The sequence below is a fragment of the Haemaphysalis longicornis genome, unplaced genomic scaffold (assembly GCF_048455015.1).
Source record: "Haemaphysalis longicornis isolate Haplotype H1 unplaced genomic scaffold, Haemaphysalis longicornis Haplotype H1 scaffold_5, whole genome shotgun sequence".
NCBI classification, from domain to species: Eukaryota; Metazoa; Arthropoda; class Arachnida; order Ixodida; family Ixodidae; genus Haemaphysalis; species Haemaphysalis longicornis.
Window position 1 is genome coordinate 176,284,475 of NW_027526385.1, and position 21,253 is coordinate 176,305,727.

A 21,253-nucleotide genomic window follows, 5' to 3' on the forward strand; every position below is an offset into this window, starting at 1 on the left:
TGGGCGTAAAAACGTCGCTATTAACAAAACACCGCGAGCAGCCACGACCTCCACCGTGCACTCATCGGCGGGGTAAATGTTAAATTTTGAAGTTATTCTGTCGCTCCGGTAGGCGCGCGTTTACACATGTAAGATTGCCCAAGAAACAGTTTGCCGCAAGTCAGGGGCAGGCGCTATACAACGCCCGGGCCACACAGGCGAGCACCGTGCGAAAGATAGTTGCAGCTGCATTGCCCTCGAAAAGCAGCTTCAAGACATATCAGCAGTAATAGTCTTAAGTGCAAGCTGAACAAATGCACCTGAGTGTTTGGTAGGTTTCGGTTTTTTGGTTTTTCGGAACACCACAAGCGCTTGATTTACTTACACTATGCGGATAAACCACCACTGTTCTAAAAATCTGCTACACTGTAAACTGATTTACAGCCTTAAAGGGAAGATTCAATGTGTATAACTAACACCATTACACCCTATCAAAAAACACAAGAAAACACCGATAGAGTATGCATAGACAAAGTATACACAAATGCATAAGTATACATAGAGTACAAAGTACAAAGATAAAGTATAAAGATAACGTATGCATAAAGAATGCATAGAAAACACCGATAAAGTAATTGACACCCTTAAACCTCAACAAAGATACAAGAAAACACCTCGCATAGATAAAGTATGCATAAGTATGCATAAAGTACAAAGTATAAAGATAACGTATGCATAAAGTATGCCTAGAAAACACCGATAAAGTAATTGACACCCTTAAACCTCAACAAAGATACAAGAAAACACCTTTTTAGAGGGAGTTTTGTCCCTCATTACGCCCTTAAAGAGATTGTTTCTCTTGTGCTTAAGTGGTGTGTAAGGGAGTTCGTTATAGACAAAAATTACCATTAAGGGTGTGAATAATTTTGGAGTGTACAGTGCGGTTCACTGTTCAAGGAAACATGAACGTGTGTTTCATTACGTCTGCTTAAGCTGACGCGCACTTCTACAGCAAGCAGCAGGAGCTACCTCCCAAATGTGGTCCTCGGTACGACCGGAGGCACTCAATGCGCAGGCACAATGCTTATAGGGTGCGTTTTTCGGGCGTTTTAAATGAATTCCCGTGTTGATTTTAACAGTGAACCGCACTGTACACCTGCAAAACTCAACGCTGAGTCAATCGAAGAGAAAAACTCCGCGTACAAATACCAAGGGTAAAGAGCCTTCTCCAGCCCCCTTTCAACGCAGTTCAACAACTGCGCATAGTTTTTGGGTAGTGCTCACACTTGAAACGCCCACGATTATGTGAAAATCAAACACCAGCCTCACCTCATTTTTAATTTTCGCCATGTTCGCCTTGTCCGCGATGATGATGAGGTGCAGTGGAGAGGTGGAATATGCGACAGCTGACTTGATTGCAACCATACCAAGGTCAAAGTGGTTCTGGCATATTACGAAAACCAATGTCATGCTGCTTCTAGGAGAAGTAGAGTGAAGTAAAAATGAAAATGGTGCATTTTTACGCGTTCTATTTGGAACTACACACGAAAAAATCTCGGAATTAATACTTTCATTCGACTTCGATGGCTAAAATGCACCCAGTAATAAAAAGAAGTAATGCTAACAACATCTCAAGCGCTGGACCAAGAGAGAAGAGTTAAATAATTTTGGGAACTATACGTAACCACAAAATTTAGTATTGACCTCACGGCCTTCGGGGCAAATATGTTTGTATAAACCAGGTTTCGGGGACCATATTTTATAAACACACGGAAAACAAGCGCTAAACAAAAACACGGGACGAGGAGTAGACGGGACAAGCGCTGACTTTCAACAAAAAGTTTATTGCCGCTCCAGCGCTTATAAACAAGTCTGGGAGCACGAAGAGAGGGGAAAAAAGAAAGGGAAACATCAAAAACGGAAGCCAAAAAAAAGGAAGAACAGTGATGTGATGTGCCGCCTACGATAAGAAATCCAATTCATGTTTCGATAAAGCCACAGACGGCCTGCTGACGCATTGATCCCCCGACCTCGCTATCTCGGCCGCTTCCACAATTTCCCTTGTGAGGGCCGAGCGGTGAAAATACAAGATTGTTCTGGTCGTACAGGGGATGACACTGGTTACCCGAGTCACATTTTTTACAGTGGGTAGCCAGCTGGCCGTCGGTGGCTACGCTCCTGACCTTGTCGGTGGCTACGCTCCTGGCTACGCTCCTGACCTCATGCAGAAAATCAGAGAAAGGACAAAGAAAGAAGAGCTAAAGAAAAAATAGCTAAAGAAAAAATAGCTGTCATCCCGTACATACATAAAATATCCCATAACCTCAAGAAAGTTGGGCAACGTTCAGAGGTCAAGGTCTTGTTCACGGTGCCCAACAAGCTTTTAGCTTTGTGCAAGTTGAGCTGTCCCACGCGTGCGCGGAAACCGATCTGCGCTATCAAGCACAGGGACGCGTTTGTGAAATGCCGACGTAGCGTTGTCTACAAAATTCCTTTGTCGTGTGGCAGACACTATATCGGCCAGACCGGCAGATGCTTGAACGTTCGCCTACAAGAACACAAGAACAAGGTCAGGAGCGTAGCCACCGACGGCCAGCTGGCTGCCCACTGTAACAAATGTGACTCGGGTAACCAGTGTCATCCCCTGTACGACCAGACTACCATCTTGTATTTTCACCGCTCGGCCCTCACAAGGGAAATTGTGGAAGCGGCCGAGATAGCGAGGTCGGGGGATCAATGCGTCAGCAGGCCGTCTGTGGCTTTATCGAAACACAAATTGGATTTCTTATCGTAGGCGGCACATCACTGTTCTTCCTTTTTTTGGCTTCCGTTTTTGATGTTTCCCTTTCTTTTTTCCCCTCTCTTCGTGCTCCCAGACTTGTTTATAAGCGCTGGAGCGGCAATTAACTTTTTGTTGAAAGTCAGCGCTTGTCCCGTCTACTCCTCGTCCCGTGTTTTTGTTTAGCGCTTGTTTTCCGTGTGACGATGAACCAACACGCGCAAACCTTTTCCCTTCTCATATTTTATAAAAACCTCTCAATCTGTGAGGTAAACCATTCACGAGGCAGCATTGTTCACATAAGTGGCAACCATGGCGCGTTTAAACTTTTTGATCAGCTGTTCTTAGTTCCTAAACGCGCCAATCTCTGATATTTTGTGGGTCTCCATGATATCAAAGCAAGAAGATAGTATTTTGAGCATTCTCAGAATATTGAAAAAAGTTCTGAAGTACCGTGAACAAGAAGGGTGGTTTTAATGCTTCGGGATTGTGGTTTCGGCTGTAGCGCTATAGTAACACAAAATGAGAATACGACCTCATACGTCACTGTTTATAAGCTAGCTATTATGAAGCCTGAATATCCGCGAAAAAAGATTCTTGTTTGAATAAACAAATCCAAGACGCAAAACTTCAAATATGAAAAATACTCATTTAAACATATCAAGTTGTATATGAATCCGGAGAGTGACCTGAAACAAAATATGGGCATTCAGCATACCTTTCTAAATTATGACCTGGCGCTTTTCCACCACCGGTATCCTTACTCCGGGCAGGATAGGATTTTTGCTTCGATATCAGACGGTAGCTTCCGTCAAGGCTGACACAGGTCAGCTTGCTGAGCACCAGGTAGCCCAACACCGCCAACGAGAAAACGCAAAGCAGGCACAGAGGCAGCTTTGAATCCATCATGATGCCAAACCGTATAGGGCCTGCAAAAAATCCACAAGTGTTTTATCAGTCCAAAGAAGTGCTAGGCCATATACTTCACTGAGACACGTTGGAAATTTAACGCCACTGAAAATTTAGCATTCTGAATGTGCAACACTTCGAATAACCCTGAATTCGATATATTTACGCATCCCAGTGCAATCATCTAAATACTTAAATGTCATGCAGCGTAATGAAACTCTTTTCCAAACTCCCAGAAAGAGTGCTCATTCATGCTTTCTTGATCTCTCTTTTCTTTACTTGCACGCATTCATGTTGTATCTCTGAATGTTGCCGCAGACATGGAAACTGCCTTGCGCTGTTAACGACTTCGTAAACTGATAGCAAATTGCTTATATTCCCTTAATTATATTTTCCTTTCACCACTATGGTTCTTCGTTGATCGGTGAAGAACCAAACCAGCATTTATCTTAGAAATCCCCCTGGTTTTCTGCGAATACAATTCGGTTAAGCTTAAGAGCAACTAACATTGCGTAAAAGTAGGCATTCACATGACTGCGAATGCATGTTTCCATCAAGAATGGTCCCGCGTTGATCTATACATTCACTGTCCAGTTTATGAATATGGATACACTGAAGTTTAAGGCCTACAACTGATGTTGCGTAAGAGTTCTGCGCACTCCCACTTGACCAATGGTTTAGACTATTGTCTTCCAGGAGCAAAAGCATTAGAAGGGAGAGCGCTCTAGTAGCTACTTTTAACAGCAACACAAATGGATAAAGACAGCAGAGCCTAAGAAGAGCGTTCTTTGTGTCACTTCCCAGCGGCACTACGGATATAAGGCTGGAAAACTGATGAGGCATCCAAAATAAAATATTATCCCCTTTCCTACTAAACTGGGTAACACAAGCTTTGAACAGTTTCAACACAGATGCGACGTAATTGACACCAAATTCATTTTGATTCGAAGAACGAAGCTGTGTACTTTTATAACTACCTTTGAAAGACAGAAATCTCGGCAGGCTATTTTCGTCGCCTTCAGTGTTGACGTAGGCCTCGCTACGAATGACGGCGTTTATAAGCATACGTGCGCGCTAAACCATTACTTTCTTTACAAATGGTATAGATAGCAGCGATTGAAGAATAACGTTGCCTGAGGGGTGTTCCTTTAAAGCAAAACGTTTACTGTTGATATATCGGGCCGGTGGTATCTTTGTGTATCATCATAATCACCAACATCAACAGCCTAGTTAGGCCCATTGCAGGGCAAATTGCCCTCACATTAACTTCCATCAGTTTCTGTCCAGCGCTGCTCGAGTTCACTGCTGGCCACCGCACTCCCGTATTTCATCCCTCTATCGTGTTATTGGTCTTCCCGTTCTTCAAAACCCATGTTAACGTTTGGTATTCAGACAAGACGGAGATCAACATTTGGCTGAGCCTTGCCAAGACGAAAGACCCCCGGCCGTTTATTTGCTGCGCTTAAGTAGCTGTGATCACCGCGGGGAAGGGGGAAAGAAAACAAGGACGGAAAGTAAAGCAAACGGAAGGGGGGAGAGGAGAACGAGGTGATATCACCCAGCGCGAATGCCGATAGCAGATAGTCCGGTCTGTTACGCCCATCTCTATGTATCAACTCTGTTACACTAATATTCCACCGGTCGTCGGTTCGTCTCCCTACATAGACAGCCCAAGTTCATTTTTTTCTTAAACTACAATATTATCTAGTCGAGTTTGTTCCCTGATGCAGGAAGATCGTTTTCTGTCCCTACGTATCACTCCTGTCATTGTTTATTCCATGGTCCGTTGAGCCGATCTGAATTTGCTTTCTAGTTGTTTAGTAAGGCGCCAAGTTTCAGCGTCGCATGTCATCATTGCCTGGTTGTAGATTTTTCTTTTCAGTGACAGAAGTAGCTTACGTTTCATTATTTTGGAGCGCTTGCCCAGGCCGCAGTTCCCCCAACCCATACCCAGTCTGCGCCGAATTTCTCTCTCTTGCTTGGGGACACCACTAACAATCTTCCCGAGGTAGTAATTCTTTTACTTCTAGCCCTCGTTACCTAAACTGAATAGTGCGCTTACCACATGCTTATTCCTCATTACTTTAAATTTATTCATAAATAGTTTTAGACCAACAGCCATGCTTTTTGTTTTTAGTTCCTCAAACATTTTTTGCAGCTGCTCTCCAGTCTAACTCAGCCATACTATATTGTCTGCAAATCTCAAATGACTTGAGTAATCTCCAAATCTCCATTTATCCTTAAGCTTCTCTTTTTTCCCGTCAAGCTTTCTGAATATCCCTTCAGAAGTGCTGTGAACTGTTTTCGCGAGATCGTGTCTCCCTGTCTTGCTCGCGTGTGGATGGGGAATTTATCGCTTCGCTTGTGAAGTTTTATCCTGCCCGTACATACCGTATATAGGTCGTCTAAAAAGCTTATGTAGGTCTGTTATATTTTCCGGCCCTTTAATGCTTTTAGCACGGCTGCGGTTTGCATTGATCAAACGCTTTCTCATAGTCTATAACTGCCATGGAAAAGTGTTTACTGTATTTAGCAGATTTTTTCATCACTTGATTCACAACATTGATATGATTCATGGTTGAGTACCCCTTTCCAAACCCCGCCTGCTGTCTCGGTTGTTTGGAATCCAGGCTGTCTCCAATGCGGTTAACTATAACTTTTGTAAACAGCTTGTGAACAACTGAGAGTAGGCTGGCGGGTCTGTAATCCTGAGGTCCTTGATATCTCTCTTTTTATGACACAGAATTTGTTGGCGTTTTTCTAGACTATGGACAAGTTTGGGGTGCTTAAGCATTCTGAAAATAGGGCAGCAAGTCTTTCCAGTACTATATCTCCTCCCACCATCAAAAGATCCACGGTTATGCCGTCGTCGCCTGCAGCTTTTCCTCTTTTCATGCCCTCAAGAGCATATCTTAATTCCTCTGTATAACTAGTGGGACATCGCAAATTATCTTGTACTCTCAGTAGTTTCCCCTGATCTAAAGTCGCTGGCATGCAGTCTGCTGCAGAATCGTTCTGCTACCCTTTATTATTTCGTACCTGTTGTGCGTAATGTTGCCTCCCTCGTCTTTGAGTGCGTACATTCTGTCTTTCCCGATGGCAAGCTTCCTCTTAGTTGTTTTGAAACTTCTTCCTATTCCCAGCGTTTCTTCAATCAATGCCATGTTGGAAGCACGAATGTCATTAGTTTTACTCCTGTTAATTAAATTAAACAGTTAAGGTAACTCAGTTTGATCCACAGCACTATGCGCGTCATGTTCTTACATTTGGGGATTCCATCCTTCGTTTTCTGAGCCAGTTTCCCGTTTCTTTCCTATATGTTGCATCTGCCACCGTTGCTGCAGGTTCTGTGATTGCCGTTGCTAGGCAGTCGTGTAGCCTGTCTACACTATCTTCGTTTTCTTTATTTATAACCTCAAATTTGTTTCAGGGAGTTATTTTAAACGTCGTCGTCTTGGCTCTGACTTACTGCGTGCTGGATTTATTACTTTTCACGAGTTTCCTTCTTTCTTCTTAGAGATTCGGGCTTCCGTTACACCTAATCATCCTGTGATCGCTGCCCAGAATCTTACTTACCACCTCTACATCGTCCACAATACAATGGTCTTCACTTGAAATGAAGCTAATTTCGTTTTTTGTTGTACCACCGAAACTTAACCATGCTCATTTCGTATTCTTTCGTTTGCAGAAAAATGTGTGAATCAGCCACAGATTATTTCTCTCCGCAAATCATACCAGTGAACCTCCCCCTGTTGCGAGTGCCGATTCCAGATTTTCCCTCTGACCTTTCTCCGATTTGCATCGTACCGACTTCTGGGTTAAAGTCCCACATCCCAATCGTGAACTGTGTTATTCCGTAAAATCAGTAAAATGTGTTGCTGGGCTTGTTGGTGCATTATTAATCACGTAATTTGCGCTAACCGGACGTACAGAGGAAGGAAGATCAACAATGCGCATTGCTAATCCCTTCGGTATTGCTAAATCCGCCTCCTCGTAAAAGGTATTTACAGCTTCATCATCATAGCTGGTTATTGGCGCATAGGGGCCTCCACTGTCTTTATTATCAACGCTTATTTTGCTTGATCAGAACAGCTGCAACTCCTTCGCTAATGCTGAATAGTTCTTCTACGTTGCCTGCTAATTCTTAATAGATTAAAAATCCCACCCCGTGTTCTTTCGTCTCATGGAGTGCTCTGTAGCACACAATATGCCCGCTAGACAACTGCTAGACAATTTTTGTTGCTAGTTTTTTTCTATTGAAAGGTCTGGTAGATGGTCTTTATGTTTGTGCATCATACACAATTTTTGTTCCTAGTTTGTTTTTATTTATGTTCTATTATTAGGTGTGGTAGATTGTCTTTATACTTATATTTAGTACGTCCGATACGTTACCTTTACACCTTGCGGGGATCACCACTGCGTCCCCCGCGGAGAGCTCTACCCCAGATTTCAACTGCTGACGACCTCCTGCCCACGGCAATGCCACATCCGCGGAGACATCACCAGGAGTCCCCCGAGAGATGTCACAGGAAGTGATAGGGTGTGCGGGAGCGGGAGGGTTTGCAAAACAGATGGATGAATGGGAAATGTTGCGTGACCAGTGTTCTGGCGCTCGGACACGAAAATGACTGACGTGAGTTGACATGCAGTGGTCTTTAAGTGTGCACCCAGATATCCGACGGCAGAATAGGTCGTTGCTGTTGGCTGATGACTGACATGATGCGAGCAAAGCAGTTCATTGCAAAAATGCAGTGCGCCTCAATTCTTTGGCGTGCCGTACAGAGAAAACCCACAACATTTGTTGCTTTATACTCATTTTATTATTTACAAATATTGTATCTATCCGAGAGTTTCGATTAGTTCTCAACTTTCTCAGGAACCACTGAAGGAATTCTCCTTGAAGTTCAGAGCCCTATAGAAACCCTTAAAAATACAAGCTTTGTTCGTCCATTCGAGTATTGGCACCCACGTTTTTGCACCCACACACACGAGCTCACAAAGCGTGCGTAAAAATAGTGTATGTAAACAATTTTAAAAACGGCAAGAATGATAACAAAGAAGTTTAACTCACGTAGCGGCAATGAGAATTGCCTTCATCGGAACACAGTTATATATATTGCTGCCACAAAGATTTGGAACCAATTTTTTTATGTAGCTTTGTGAAAAATTGTGAGAAGGAGAGAAAGATGTTTCGGAACCTGCAGGTATGTATAGTTGGGTATTGCACGCGGGCAAGAGCGCAAGCAGAGAGTGAAGAGGAAAAGTTGCCTTGAAAATGCAGGTGTCCTTATTGCACCATAACATGGCAACTGACCGCGGTGTAGAGGCCAATGCATTATGGCGGCACATCCAGGCACCGCAGAAGTGCGCGTCCAGCTTCGAACGATGTAGTTTCGAAACGAAGAGAAATGTACACACAAAGGTAATCAGGGGAACGGCAAACAGGTCTGCCCGGCTACATACAGGAAATAAAGTGAGATTTTAACGCGTGAGTGCCCCTCCTGGGCGTATGTGAAAAATATATACTGTGCACAAAAGAACGAACTACAAAATGCAAGTATCAGCGCTGACATTAGAGCAAGGAGGGGGTGCAATGCAATCCAACAGAAGAAAAGCCGCAGAACACCTGTCAGTACGTTTGTCCATGCCGAGAAGATGAAAAAGTCACCACGGCACAGAAGAAAAGCCCACAACCACACACCCAAACAGATGGTCCGTGGAGGGTTAAAAAATTGCAAAGTAGTAGTTGGAACTCAGGCTTCTTCCAAAGGGGAATTACATTGTCCAGTCAGCATAGGCTAATGAAGCCACTGTACTTGGCGACAGCGGCTGAATGAGCTACTGGACAATGAAAGACAGAACACGTTTTGCGGCGTAATAGAGTTTTTCTTAATTCTGATGGTAAATGTCCCTGTGGTATTAATGAAGAAAGGTGAAAAAAAAACCTCAGTATAACGAGGTCGCCAATTTTAACCGAGGTAGAAGCAAGTTAGTTTAAAGTATCTTACATTGATACAAAGTGAAGCTGAACTAAACTTATGAACGTCCACGACAGTTCATCGAAGGCCTTTTTATCGAACGCTGTTTCGCCGAAAGAATGCCCATTTCATCAAAGCCCTTTTATCGAATAGGCAGGCCCCCTTTTAATCGAACATTGACATGGATGAGGGGTGCATCAAAATTGTTGACAATTTTTTTTACCATCTTGTGGCTGCTTTCAGACTGTGTGTTATACATAATAAAATTAATTGAAACACACTTCCAGTACTAAAAAAAACCTCCGATATCCCCGGCATTCCTTCACACATCTGTGGCTTCCGGTTTCGCAGCAACTACTATTTTCAGTAGGTTCGTGCTCTTGCTGCTGGCGGCTTAGGAATCGGCTGAAACTATTATCCGACGGGCAGAGAATATTCAAAAAGCGACTGTGCCAGCTGTCTACGGCATTGCTCCCCGTTTCTGCCGTGCAGCTATCAGTGGCTGGGCACACCACAACTGCGGAGGAAATCATGGCAGTTCGGAAAACCACGATTCTCCGCTATATCATTCGCTCTTTTTCCGCGCGTGGAACTTTTTCTTTGTCAAGAGTACCATTTCGGTAATTGGTGACACATTTAGTATGGGCGGCGTGTATCAGCTCGTGAACGCTGCCCGCGCCGCGTAGGCCGCTCTCAAAGCCGTGCATGGGATATGAGGTCACGAGTGCCATTTTTTCCCTACCACATTTTCCATGTTTTTGGTACCACGGGTCGAGGTCGATTTGCCGCGCGCCAGTCACCGGCCTGTTCCGTCGGCGCAATAAATTATCTGATATTAAAATTCCCCACGCGTCGCCGGCAGTTCAAACATTAGCCAGGGTATTCTGTTGAATTAGGGAATCGAACTACATGATAATAATAACCCTGGAAATTGGTGTCAGTAGCCCTTTGAGCTTCGCGCCCTAGCGAAGATCCAAATTCATGTTTCGCAGGTGACGTTCCGTAGAATTAAAGGAACTTGTCCCCGAACATTTATAACCCAATCGCCAAAAGTAAAGTGCTTAGATCGGTGTACTTTCGAGGAAAAATTGATTATCTCCTTCTCGCAATCACCTTTCGTATCGTGTCTCAAAACCCCTTCGACGAAACAGCGTTCGATGAGAAAATATTCGGTGAAATAGCTTTCGATGAAACGGCTTCTGCAAAACGGCATTCTATGAAACGGCGTCGGATGAAGTTTCCTGAACCAAAATGAGATAAGATTCATGAACCTCGTTGTCATGGTAAATTTTAAAAGCGAATTCCAAAATTGTGGCTTTAAGCTGTTCAAATAGAAAATCGGGACCATTCACATGTCTTGACGAAGGCAAATAAGGACAACGTTTTTGTATGGGCGCGGTCATTATTGAACCGCATTCGAAAGGGCGTTTCAGTTTGGCCGATATATTGTTGCAAACAAATAGTGCACTCGATAAGGAACACTACGTGAGTGGAGTCACAGATACAATTACCTTTTCTATTCCCGTACTAGTTTTAAGCCCTGCTGGTGGCACGCTGCGTCGTGGTCATTTGTGGGCATGATTTTGTGGTCATACTTTCGTGGTCATTCGTGGTCATTTGTGGGCATCGAGGTTTATTACAGGGCATGCAACCATGGGTTTGCGGACGGCTGATGCGAGAGTTAGTGAGACAGTCTCCTAGATACCTAACGCTTTGGTAGACAACATGTGGTGGTTCGGGAAATATACTTGTTATGAGTTGACTTTGAATAAGGACATTGTGATGTTTTCTTATAACGGTTGCCACTCTTAGAGTGGAGGCTGAGTGGGTTTAAATTAGGTTAGTTTACGGAATAACCTTCGGGGTATTTTTCCTAGGAACTTCATCATGGTCTAATTTGTTCGCCCGGATAATATCCCCGTCGATAACCTGTTCCGAGCATTTCTTTATTCAATAGGGTGGTCTTATGTTCTCGACAGTTGCAGTCAAAAGCGGCTTGCTTTGTGAAAATTCTCCTAAAACGGTAGACTTGACAAGAAGGTATTGCTGTCTTGCAGTGCCTGAGGTAAGTACTCTGGGAATGCAAACACTGCCGCATATCTTTCGGTTTTCTATAGAGTTTAGTTTGAACCCGGCCCTGGTAAGAAGTAACGGTAACCTCCAGAAACTTTACACTGTGTTTGGAGTAGTAATAATAAAGGGAAATACTACGATGTCCTGGGTTAAATGCCTCAGTGAAGGTTAAGACCTCCGATTCACACTGCTGCCACATCATGAATATGCCGTCAACATACATTTTGTAGCACAGTGGCCTAAAATTCTGAGTGTCAATGATTTCAGGCTAGCCATAAAGATATTCGCATAGTTATGTCCAATTCGAGTTTCCATTGACGTTCCATTAGACCTAGCTAGGCCAATATTTTCTTAGAATGCCTCGAATCAAACTTTCTTGACACTCAAAATGTAGAGCCGCTGTACTACAACAGGTATAGCCACAACATATTCATGAGATGGAACCGACCCCTGTCGAAACGTTAATATGCGTCTTATTATTTTCGCTGTGACTACTCAATCGTATAGTTACCATTAAGCCAGACAACGTTTTTCTGAACTATGTGTGTGCGCGCGTGCGCGCATGCGTGTGTGAATGCGTGCGTGCGCGCGTGCGTGCGTGCGTGCATGCGTGTGTGTGTGTGTGTTAGCGTGCGCGTGCGCGTGCGTGTGTGTGTGTGTGCGCGCATGCGCGCGCGTACGCCTATAGCTTTTATTTCACCAATAAAGTACTTAAACACTCACACCACAAACCACAGGCACAAAATTTCGCAAATAGTTATTATCTCGATATCAGTGTACACTCTGAATAGGATACCGACAACCAACAAAAAATGTGGTTGTTCCCTCTTCCATAGGAACCGGTAAAACACGGAAGTGAAGTGGGCCTTCACAAAGCAGTTGAATGGTTATTCTGCACCGATATGAACTTCAACGTCGAAATTTATATTTCGTCGGTATGACGCCGTCAGACGCATCAACGGTAGACACTGGATTGTACGCGTCGGAGCATTGCGTAAATCGACATCCGACTCAAACCACACGCGCTCGCAAACCGTCCGTGGAAACGAAACCAAATTGCTGTCAGCGAATCGTTTGGTGAACACACGGTCCGCTGCAGCTAAAGGAGGAGCGGACCGTGTGACCAGCGGACCGTGCCACGAGCGCGACATCCGCAATGCGGCTTCTCCGCAGCTTACGCTACAAGTCCCCCGTACACGTAGGCGTTGGCATCAGGCGCCAACTTTAGGCGCTCATTAGCGTCATGGTGTACTACCTCCTGCGTCTTTCCAAGATGGTAGCTCCATCTGAAGGAAAGGCTACAGGCGCGTTTGTCGTCCGGTTTAGGCCTCTGTTCATAGCATAGAGTTTCTCACTAGCTTACCTAAAGTGGAATCTGGCGCTAGCGTCAACGTGATTCTGCGAAAGCGCTCCATGTCTGCATGGGTGCCGCCATACCGTGTAGTTCGGCCGGAAGTTAGGCGTCGCATGGCCGGCAACGACTTTGTGGCTATCGCAAATTGAGTTTTTTTTTTTTTTTTCGAAAATTGCTGCTCATTGTGCCGCCGTTAACAAATTTCACTATAAGACACTGTGTTACAAGGATTATGTTGCAAAACAAACCTGGGGGGCACAAAGAAGAAAAAAAACAGAAGTACTGCCTTTGGCTCACGCCGCGAGATACAGCGGGCCGTCCCGGATATGTTTTTAAAATGTTACATACTCCAAACTGGTTGAGGTTTTCTTTGAGTATTTTAATAATTAGCTGAGAAAAATTGTTAGATTGTCTTAAACTATGTTCTTGCTTCCTCTCAATGCAGCAATATTATCGTACGCGACGCGCTTTGGCAGCCGAGTCAGATGACCATAGAGATGCAAGGATGATGCAATCCCGTCGTATTTATTTGTTTTGTCCAAGCAGATATACATAAACCTAAAGGCGGAGCCTATTGCCGCAAGTAAGTCTTCAAGCACGCACGCAAAGCATAATTAAATTACATGAATTCTTTAAATGGCAAATAAATACTGGCTTGTCGAGTCGCTATGTATGTTGCCTCATTGCGCCTGTCCAAGTCAGTGCATGCTTCAAGAGGTAGGTACACGCAGCGATGGCGACGAGCGACGCGAGAATCGTAACTGAATGGGTACAGAAAACGGATAGTGTGGGCTATCGTGGCTTATTTAGTGGCAATCGTGTGGGCGACAGCGGCAAGCGGCATAAATTTATACACCGGCCTCCGGGGCCCTCGTTCGCTTTTTGCCGGCCAGAAGCAGCCCACAAGCGAGCGGCAGAGACGATACAGTGAACTGTAGCGACGAGCGACGACCACAGAGAACATTGGCGGCAGTGTATTAATTTTTTTCGCTTGTCGCTGTCGCCCAGTACACTCTGTTGGTGTAACTTTTTAGTTATGTTTTCCGCGTCGTTTGTCGCCGTCGCTGCATGTGGTCACCCCTTCTCAAGAAACTCCCTGCTAATGCGAGCAGACGCGTTAAGTGCTAATGACGGTGTTGTGTAAACATATCTGTGATAGCCATTGAATGCCAGAAAGTGGCATCCCGAAAACGGAACAGCATACCGAAAACAGAACTAACAAACACTTCGCAGGCAAGAAGCCTAATCCATAGCCCTATGCACTATAGCCACTTGCTGCCAATCCGATTCCCACAGTACCCACAATTCCCATGGCAGCGTGCGATCGCAACGACACTTTCCACTCTAGGTGGCATTGAGAAACTATATGGTTCATATAGCGCAGTCAGGAGCGCATTTCGTACCTCCCGTTGCGGCGCAAGCGTACGTGGCTCGAATTTCGGCGCCGCAGCGTCTATTGAAGTTTTCCTGGCGATGCCATTTCCGTGACAAATATGACGTCAGTTGTATCTTGGTGGACCCCGGCATAAAACACTTTCGTCTTAAAACCATGAAGTGCCGTTGCACCGACTCCAACCGGGTCATGTACGACACGTGCAGTTAAGCTAACAAAACGATTGCAAGCTCATGGTTCTGAGAGAGAAGGGCAATTGGGGCCGCAGCAGCTCAGCCGCGTTCCAACAAGCACATGACAAGAGATGCAATGCCCCTAGAAAGGAAGCACATGCTCTATGCCCGAAGTTTTACTGCCACCCTATACGATTAAACCGGATGACATTCCACTGCATTCAACGACACTCACCTCGGCGAGCCTTCGTCAAGCCAGTGGTAAATCTTTATTCAGCCAACGAAAAAAATTGGACCCATCTCCCCGCGAGGGGGACTCGAGTAAATGCGTCGCATAGGGGGTGGGTGTATTGCGTTAACGTTTAGTGTTTGGGGAGTTGGTGGTAGTGAATGCGTTGTATCAGCAGCTTCTTGACGTAGTTTGAATGAGTCAAGGATATAATGCGCGTTCGTAGCCTTTGATTCTGTGTCGGCTTTGTGGCGCAGTGGGAAGAGCACCATGTACCTTGCGTTCCGCCAGCAGGGTCGTGGGGTCGAAACCAGGCGCCGGTAAGTAATATTTTTTTATATAATGTAGGGGGAGCGGTTCGGACCTGTTATTGAGAGCGAGGAGGGTAGCGTGATGCGGGAGAGGAGGAGTGGGGGAGAGGGAGCACCTGCGCGCTAAGCTGTTGCGGACGGACGGCGGACGCTACATGTGAGTTAAAGAAATGCTCTGCATTTAAAAGATGGTTTAATGACATAGCGTACCAGAATTTGTTGATAAAATATCAGTACACATCTAACAAGCGGGAGATAGTATAAGTACAGCCCCACCAACTGAAATGAACAGACACATATTTACATGGTGTTACTTTGATATTAAGCGTCTTTAAAACTTCTCTCGGGCGAAGCGTTCCTCCGGTAGCGCAAAAACTTTACATGAAGGTCTCATTTTGTGGTCTATTTTGTTTGACGCCATGGACAACAAAGGTATTCGATGCTTATGTAGAAAATAAATAAACAGTGGCTGCGGCTTAGCTCAGCTAAGCTTGGATTGCAAAGCAAAAGCTTGGCTTAGTCTGGTTGAGTCATGGTTTCGCTTGGTTAACCTTTGATTTATCTGTATTGCCGACCACGTCTCAAAGCCGTTCAGACCCGTGCAACGCTCACAGAAGGAGGCCGGGCGAATTAACGCCGCGTTTGCCGGGGCGAATGCGGCGTTCATTCACGGCGAACGTACCGTCGCCGGGCGCGAGACGAGTGACCTTGCCCGAGACAACCCAGCGCCGCCGGCATGGGAAGCTGCGGGGTTGGTCGGCGACCGCTGCTCGTTCGGCGCAGAACCACTGAAAACGTGGCCTTGTGGCAGCGCCGACAGCGGGCCCGGCGAATCACGCGATGCGCTTCGAGAGGTGTGTCGGGGGGGGGGGGGGGGTGTCTCCGCTCAAAAGGTCACCTTGCGCACCCTCCGCGAAGTCGCTGGACGAAAGTAGTAAATGTTTGCTTTAAAAAGCTAGCGCCCATTTGTCTAACGACGACAATGCTTGAAAGGATCTGCTTTCTCGCGGGGGATTCGTTCGCTCTCGTTCAGGTTGTAGAGGTTCACAGAGTTTTGGTGCCCAGACGGTTGCCAAGTGAGAACTTGAAAGCGTTGCTTTAAATCTAAACTTCTTAGGAAGAGTTAACCGATAAAGTTATAGTACCGTCGTTTTTCTGAGCGAGAACAACCGGGGCCACCAATGTGCTATTCGAGGTTTGTATGATGTCGTCGTCGATCATGCCTTCAACTTGCGAACGGATAGCTTCGCGCTGGCGTGGAGACGCAGTGTCGCGTTAGGCGGGCTTCATTTTCGGTTATAATTCGGTGCTTTGTCAGGGGCGTCTGTCGTAACTTGGAAGTCGAAGAAAAACACTCGCTGCAGCGGCGTGGCAAAGTTCTTAACTTTTCCAGTTTTTCTTGAGGTAGCACCCAGCTCATGTCGAATGAGGCAACAGGTCTTCGGGCGTCGTTGGACACGTATAGAAAGCCGACGACAGCGACTGCGTCGATTGCGCCCTGCATTTCTTCGAGTAATGCACTAGGATTGCCTCTTCTAAATAAAAGAACGCAGGAGAGAAATTTGGTTCCTCGTGCCCCTGCTGAACATCCGGACGCGCGCCAGCTTCTCCAATCCCTCTTACGGGTTTTCAGCGGTGCATTCCCGCAGCGATGGCGATACACAATGCTGTTTCAGAACCATGCAGGACGACCTCGCAGGGATGGTCAATATCCCTGTTTCTGCTTTTATCAAACTGTCCTGAAGAAGACCGTATTCGGGGAAAGATCTTGCATAAAAGCCTGAAAAGCCGAGTCAGACTTGCTTGGCGGCTTGCTTTAGGCTTATGACTCATGCACCCAGCACCTCTACCACATGTCCCATAGACAAGGACGATGCAGGCTTTTTTCAATAAATAACGTTAATTGGAGCGAAAATGTGCTCCGCAAAGAACTTAGGACATACACAAGCGTCGATGAAGCAGCCAAGAGAGTGACGTGCGCAGATGATCGTCCGTGAAACGAATGCCGCGGCGTTTGCTCTGCGAGCGGTTTCTTGTTTCTTTTTTTTTTTACTCTGCGAGCATAGTTCTTCAGTCGAATTAGGACAAAATTAATCAACGAAGAACATTGTAGGCAGATCGAAGCACTGTTTCTATCAAATAAGGCAGCGTGTGCGGCCTACAAAAGAAGAAGGAAACCCGTACTTCGCTTCGAAAACAGGCCAGACGCAGGCAACAAAAAAATTAGTAAACAAAACGGAATACATCATTACCAGCGCTACTGAGTGGCGGAAATCATTTAAAGTTACCTTCTTCTCAGCCATTTACTCCAAGCTTTGTCCGTCCATCACACCAAATAATCTCGAAGCCTCAAGCACAAAATGTGTTTAGGGAGGCCCCGGAATCGAACCCGGGAACTTTACGCCGTGAAACCGGCAACGTAACCACGGCGCCGCCCCGAAGGCCCAAGGGGAACGGGCAATTCAGCATATGTAGGGCAAAGTAACATGATCAGCGACTGGAGAGGAATTTTGCCTCCAGAAGCTTGGATAATGTCATTTTAGCGTTTGTAATGATGTTACGCTTCAGTTTGATACTTAAGCTACTCGGATTCGCAAGAGGATGTCTCCAACTTCCACTTCTTTGGTCCTGTATTTTAGAGGTTCATGCAGTCACAAAGGTTGCCAGAGTAGTCAACTACGACAATTGAGGCCTCGTGCTTTCGTACATCCCTTATTCGGTGCATACTGTGGTATCATGATATTGGAATTTTCCCCGAATGAGCTTGATCCTGACATATCGCCTCTGCTTGTATAGGATTGGATCCGAATCTTTGTAGCGAAGAGTTTTATGTGGGGTCACTGCATAGGTGCCATGTCTATCATGGCGCGCTGTGCTTTCCTTTCAAAGGGGGGGGGGGGGCGGCTGTTTTTTTCTTTTCTGCTGGGGGTGTCTGTTTGGGTGGCCTGTTTCTTTTCAGAAGGGGTGTGATGGCCCCTCTCGATTTTGTTTTTAAATTTTCTTTCTTGGTGCGAAAAGAGTGGTTTCGTCGATTTTTTTAAATGCGTTAGGAAGGCACACGTTGAGGACCTATCCATTGTCATTTTCACCAACATCCCATTTAGGACGACTGCAGCGTGAAGGCACTCCTATTGACCTTCACCCGCTGTTGTCCTGCGCTTCCCGAGTTTATTCTTTGCTCCGAATATTATTTCATCCCTCCATCCAGTAAATGGCCGTCCGTCTGGACCCGTCTAGGCATGTCCAGCCGGTTACACTGTTGGTGCGCCCTTTTTTGAAAAATTCCCCGCATTTCCCCGAGGGGAAGAATGTGAAAGTGCGAATGCACGAGTTGGAACTACCGCTTGTCTTTCGAGCCCCGCCGAGAATTCTTAAGTGGCTGTCCTCTGGGAGAATATTCGTACTTGTTTTATGGTGATTTTTAACTTGGCCGCGTGGCGCCATCTGTCGTTTACCGAACCGAGCTTGCAGCGGATACAGAACCGTGGGAATATTTAAAAGTATTTTGAAAGTATTTTTAAATCCTGAAGTGGTCTAAATTCTTCCGCAGACATCCTCATCGGCGTGGCTCGTACCCCTCGTGTAGCTTCAGTACAGGAATTATCAGAAATTCATATTTTTGACCTTCTGATGGAAACACGCTTTGGTGTGATGACGGAAGTTGCGGGCGCGGCTGGAGACCTTGTATGCCGGGCATGCTACCACCGCCAGGGCATAGAACAAACTTCACCGAGCCGGCGCGGCACCTGGTGAAAACGCGCGTTCTCTTTTTCGTATCCGACGTATCATTGTCCTCCTCTGCAATCTTCTGTTGCCGTTGCGCCACATTACAAGTTCAGAGGAGCCCTTTAATCTTGCTACCTCAGGCGTAGCTTCCGGGTGGCAGGGGTGACGTATTTCCGTGGACGCCTGATGAGCACGGCTGATAACCGACGGCTAGGAGCCACGGGGAAATCGAAAAATGAGCCTAATAACGCTATCGCGTTAAAAATGCTTCCCGTGGTCGGAATCAAAACTGGCTTCCTCGGGTTATGCAGCCGACGTCTACCTGATTGAGCTATCATCGCGTTGCGGGCACACAGCATTTCCTTAGAGTTCGCAGCGCGGCCGTTGGCTTTGGACTTGGCCGCGGATTCTAGCGCGTGCTAACACGGTCCATTTTGGGAGGGTTGCGAAAGCCTGCGGACGAAACGACCCAGGCCTGCCACTAATGAAGAAGTTTCAGCGGCAAATTCGGAAATAAATGCGATGTGCAACAGCCGGGTCTCCGCCGAAGGGAAAGGGGCCGTCAGCTCTGCTGTTTCTCCAGCCTTCACCATTAGTGGAAGCTGCGCCAGTTCTTGCTTAGCCGCTGACGGCAACCCCGGTGCACGACCGGCTCCATACATAGCGACCTGCCCATGCTCGGCGATTTCGCGTGCCGAATTTATTGCTTGTCCGACTTTTTTTAGTTCTTTCCGACACCACTGTACTGGATTCGGCTGCATTTCATCGCCATTTATCCGCTATATTCGGGTTTGCTCTGCCTGCCGTCATTGTTATTTCGTCTTTGTGTGCGCAAGTAACAGTTTTAACAGTTTGCGTGCACGGATAAGGTGGAAGTTAGAGATGAAGTTAACTTCAAGGCTGTCGAGGGGACGAAAAGAAGATTAGAATGCTGGTGGACGAAAAGCAGAGAGGGGAATATTGCTCAGGACAGTTACCACCTCTAACAGGGAAAAGAAAGTATTTCGGGGCTAATAAGCTTTAGTGCCTGCCCTAAGCAGCACTAGTATTAAACCAAGGGTGTAAAACATGGTTATATTAGTCCTTTTTGGTAAGATGACATGTCATCACCCCGCTTCCAAGGGCAGGGGTGAGACAGCCCAAAGAGATTTGGGAGCAGTTTTCGGAGCAGCAAAATTTCGATTTTGGAGCAGAAGAAGCTTGATTTGGAGCAGGTAGGGACATTTCATACATCGTCTTGTGAGCTTAAAAAATCACAATTTCAGCAATTTGAAGGATCAAGTACCCATTTCAATCAGTTTTGAATACACGTACACTGAAACAGCCTTACGTGAAAGAATTTGTAAAGAGTATCACAAAGTTCTAACTGCATTACCTTTTTCCTAACTGGTGAGATTGTGTTGTGGCTGTGCGCAACACTGACAACAAAACTGCCGTTAACATTATCAAATTTAAGGGCTCTGCAATTGTGGCGTTTTTTTTTTTTTTTTTTACCGTTTCAATGCTAAAATTATTATTTTTGTAATCCCAGGCTGCGTTGTACGAACGAGTGTAGTCACGGCAACAGTTGAGCAACTTCGAGCTAACGGTCGCATGCCTACCCGTTGCAGTCCGTGGGGCGCACGTCCACCCGGTGATCATTTGAGTAGCGTTACTCCACCTAGTTTTGGGAATTAAATTTCACTTCGCATACATCAAGTGTTATTAGTCGCGTGCTGTTGTTATTAGTGTTATTAGTCGCGTACCATGCAGTCCTGCACCTATTGGGCGCTGCCTGGACAGGTCGCGGCGCCGCAGCGCCGCCCGCAACTTTCGTGCCGACCGTTTCCTCCCGGGCCGAGGCTCGCGACCGCGCTTCGAAGCATAGCAACACCTCAGCATTTTATAACACCACAACGAGCCAAAAAGTTCAATTCACGAACCCGATTATAGACGCACGCACCGAGTTTCGCACTCAAGGACAAACCACGCCGAAGTCGTAGGCCCCACATTTCAAAACTTTTTGTACGAGCCGCGCAACTTCTCGTAATCTCGCACCAATATCAAACCATATCCCCGCGTTAACGTCACTGTTCAGAGCCACAATTGATAGAATGAATAGACTGGAACCCAGCTGATAGCGTAAAATAAACCAGGGAAAATATCGGCGATGCGCAGTGAGCGCGTGAAATAGGCAGTATGGCAGATCAGGCGGCGGCCATGTTTGTAGCCACAGCGATGCCTAATCGGGAAGGCCGTTTCAGCGAACCCGGACAGAAAGCCAATCGTGTTTTAGAAGCTATCGTTTGCTTCATTTCTTCAGTCTTTCTATTTTTGTCATTTCTGTGTTTGCAACTGACCGCCAATAAA

The 21,253-nt window shown here is 46.0% G+C and overlaps 1 protein-coding gene across 3 annotated transcripts in view; it reads right to left on the minus strand.

Moving 5' to 3' along the window:
* The window catches only part of LOC144138831 (glucoside xylosyltransferase 1-like), a 64,976-nt gene that overhangs the window by 33,088 nt on the left and 10,635 nt on the right, over window positions 1-21,253 (minus strand). For all 3 annotated transcript variants that reach the window (XM_077671319.1, XM_077671317.1, XM_077671318.1), the window contains exons 2-3: window positions 3,477-3,687; window positions 1,309-1,456 (exon numbers count right to left, since the gene is read on the minus strand). In XM_077671319.1, coding sequence (XP_077527445.1) covers window positions 1,309-1,456; window positions 3,477-3,667 — 339 coding nt within the window. In that variant the 5' untranslated portion in view covers window positions 3,668-3,687. The remainder of the gene's footprint in view (window positions 1-1,308; window positions 1,457-3,476; window positions 3,688-21,253) is intronic.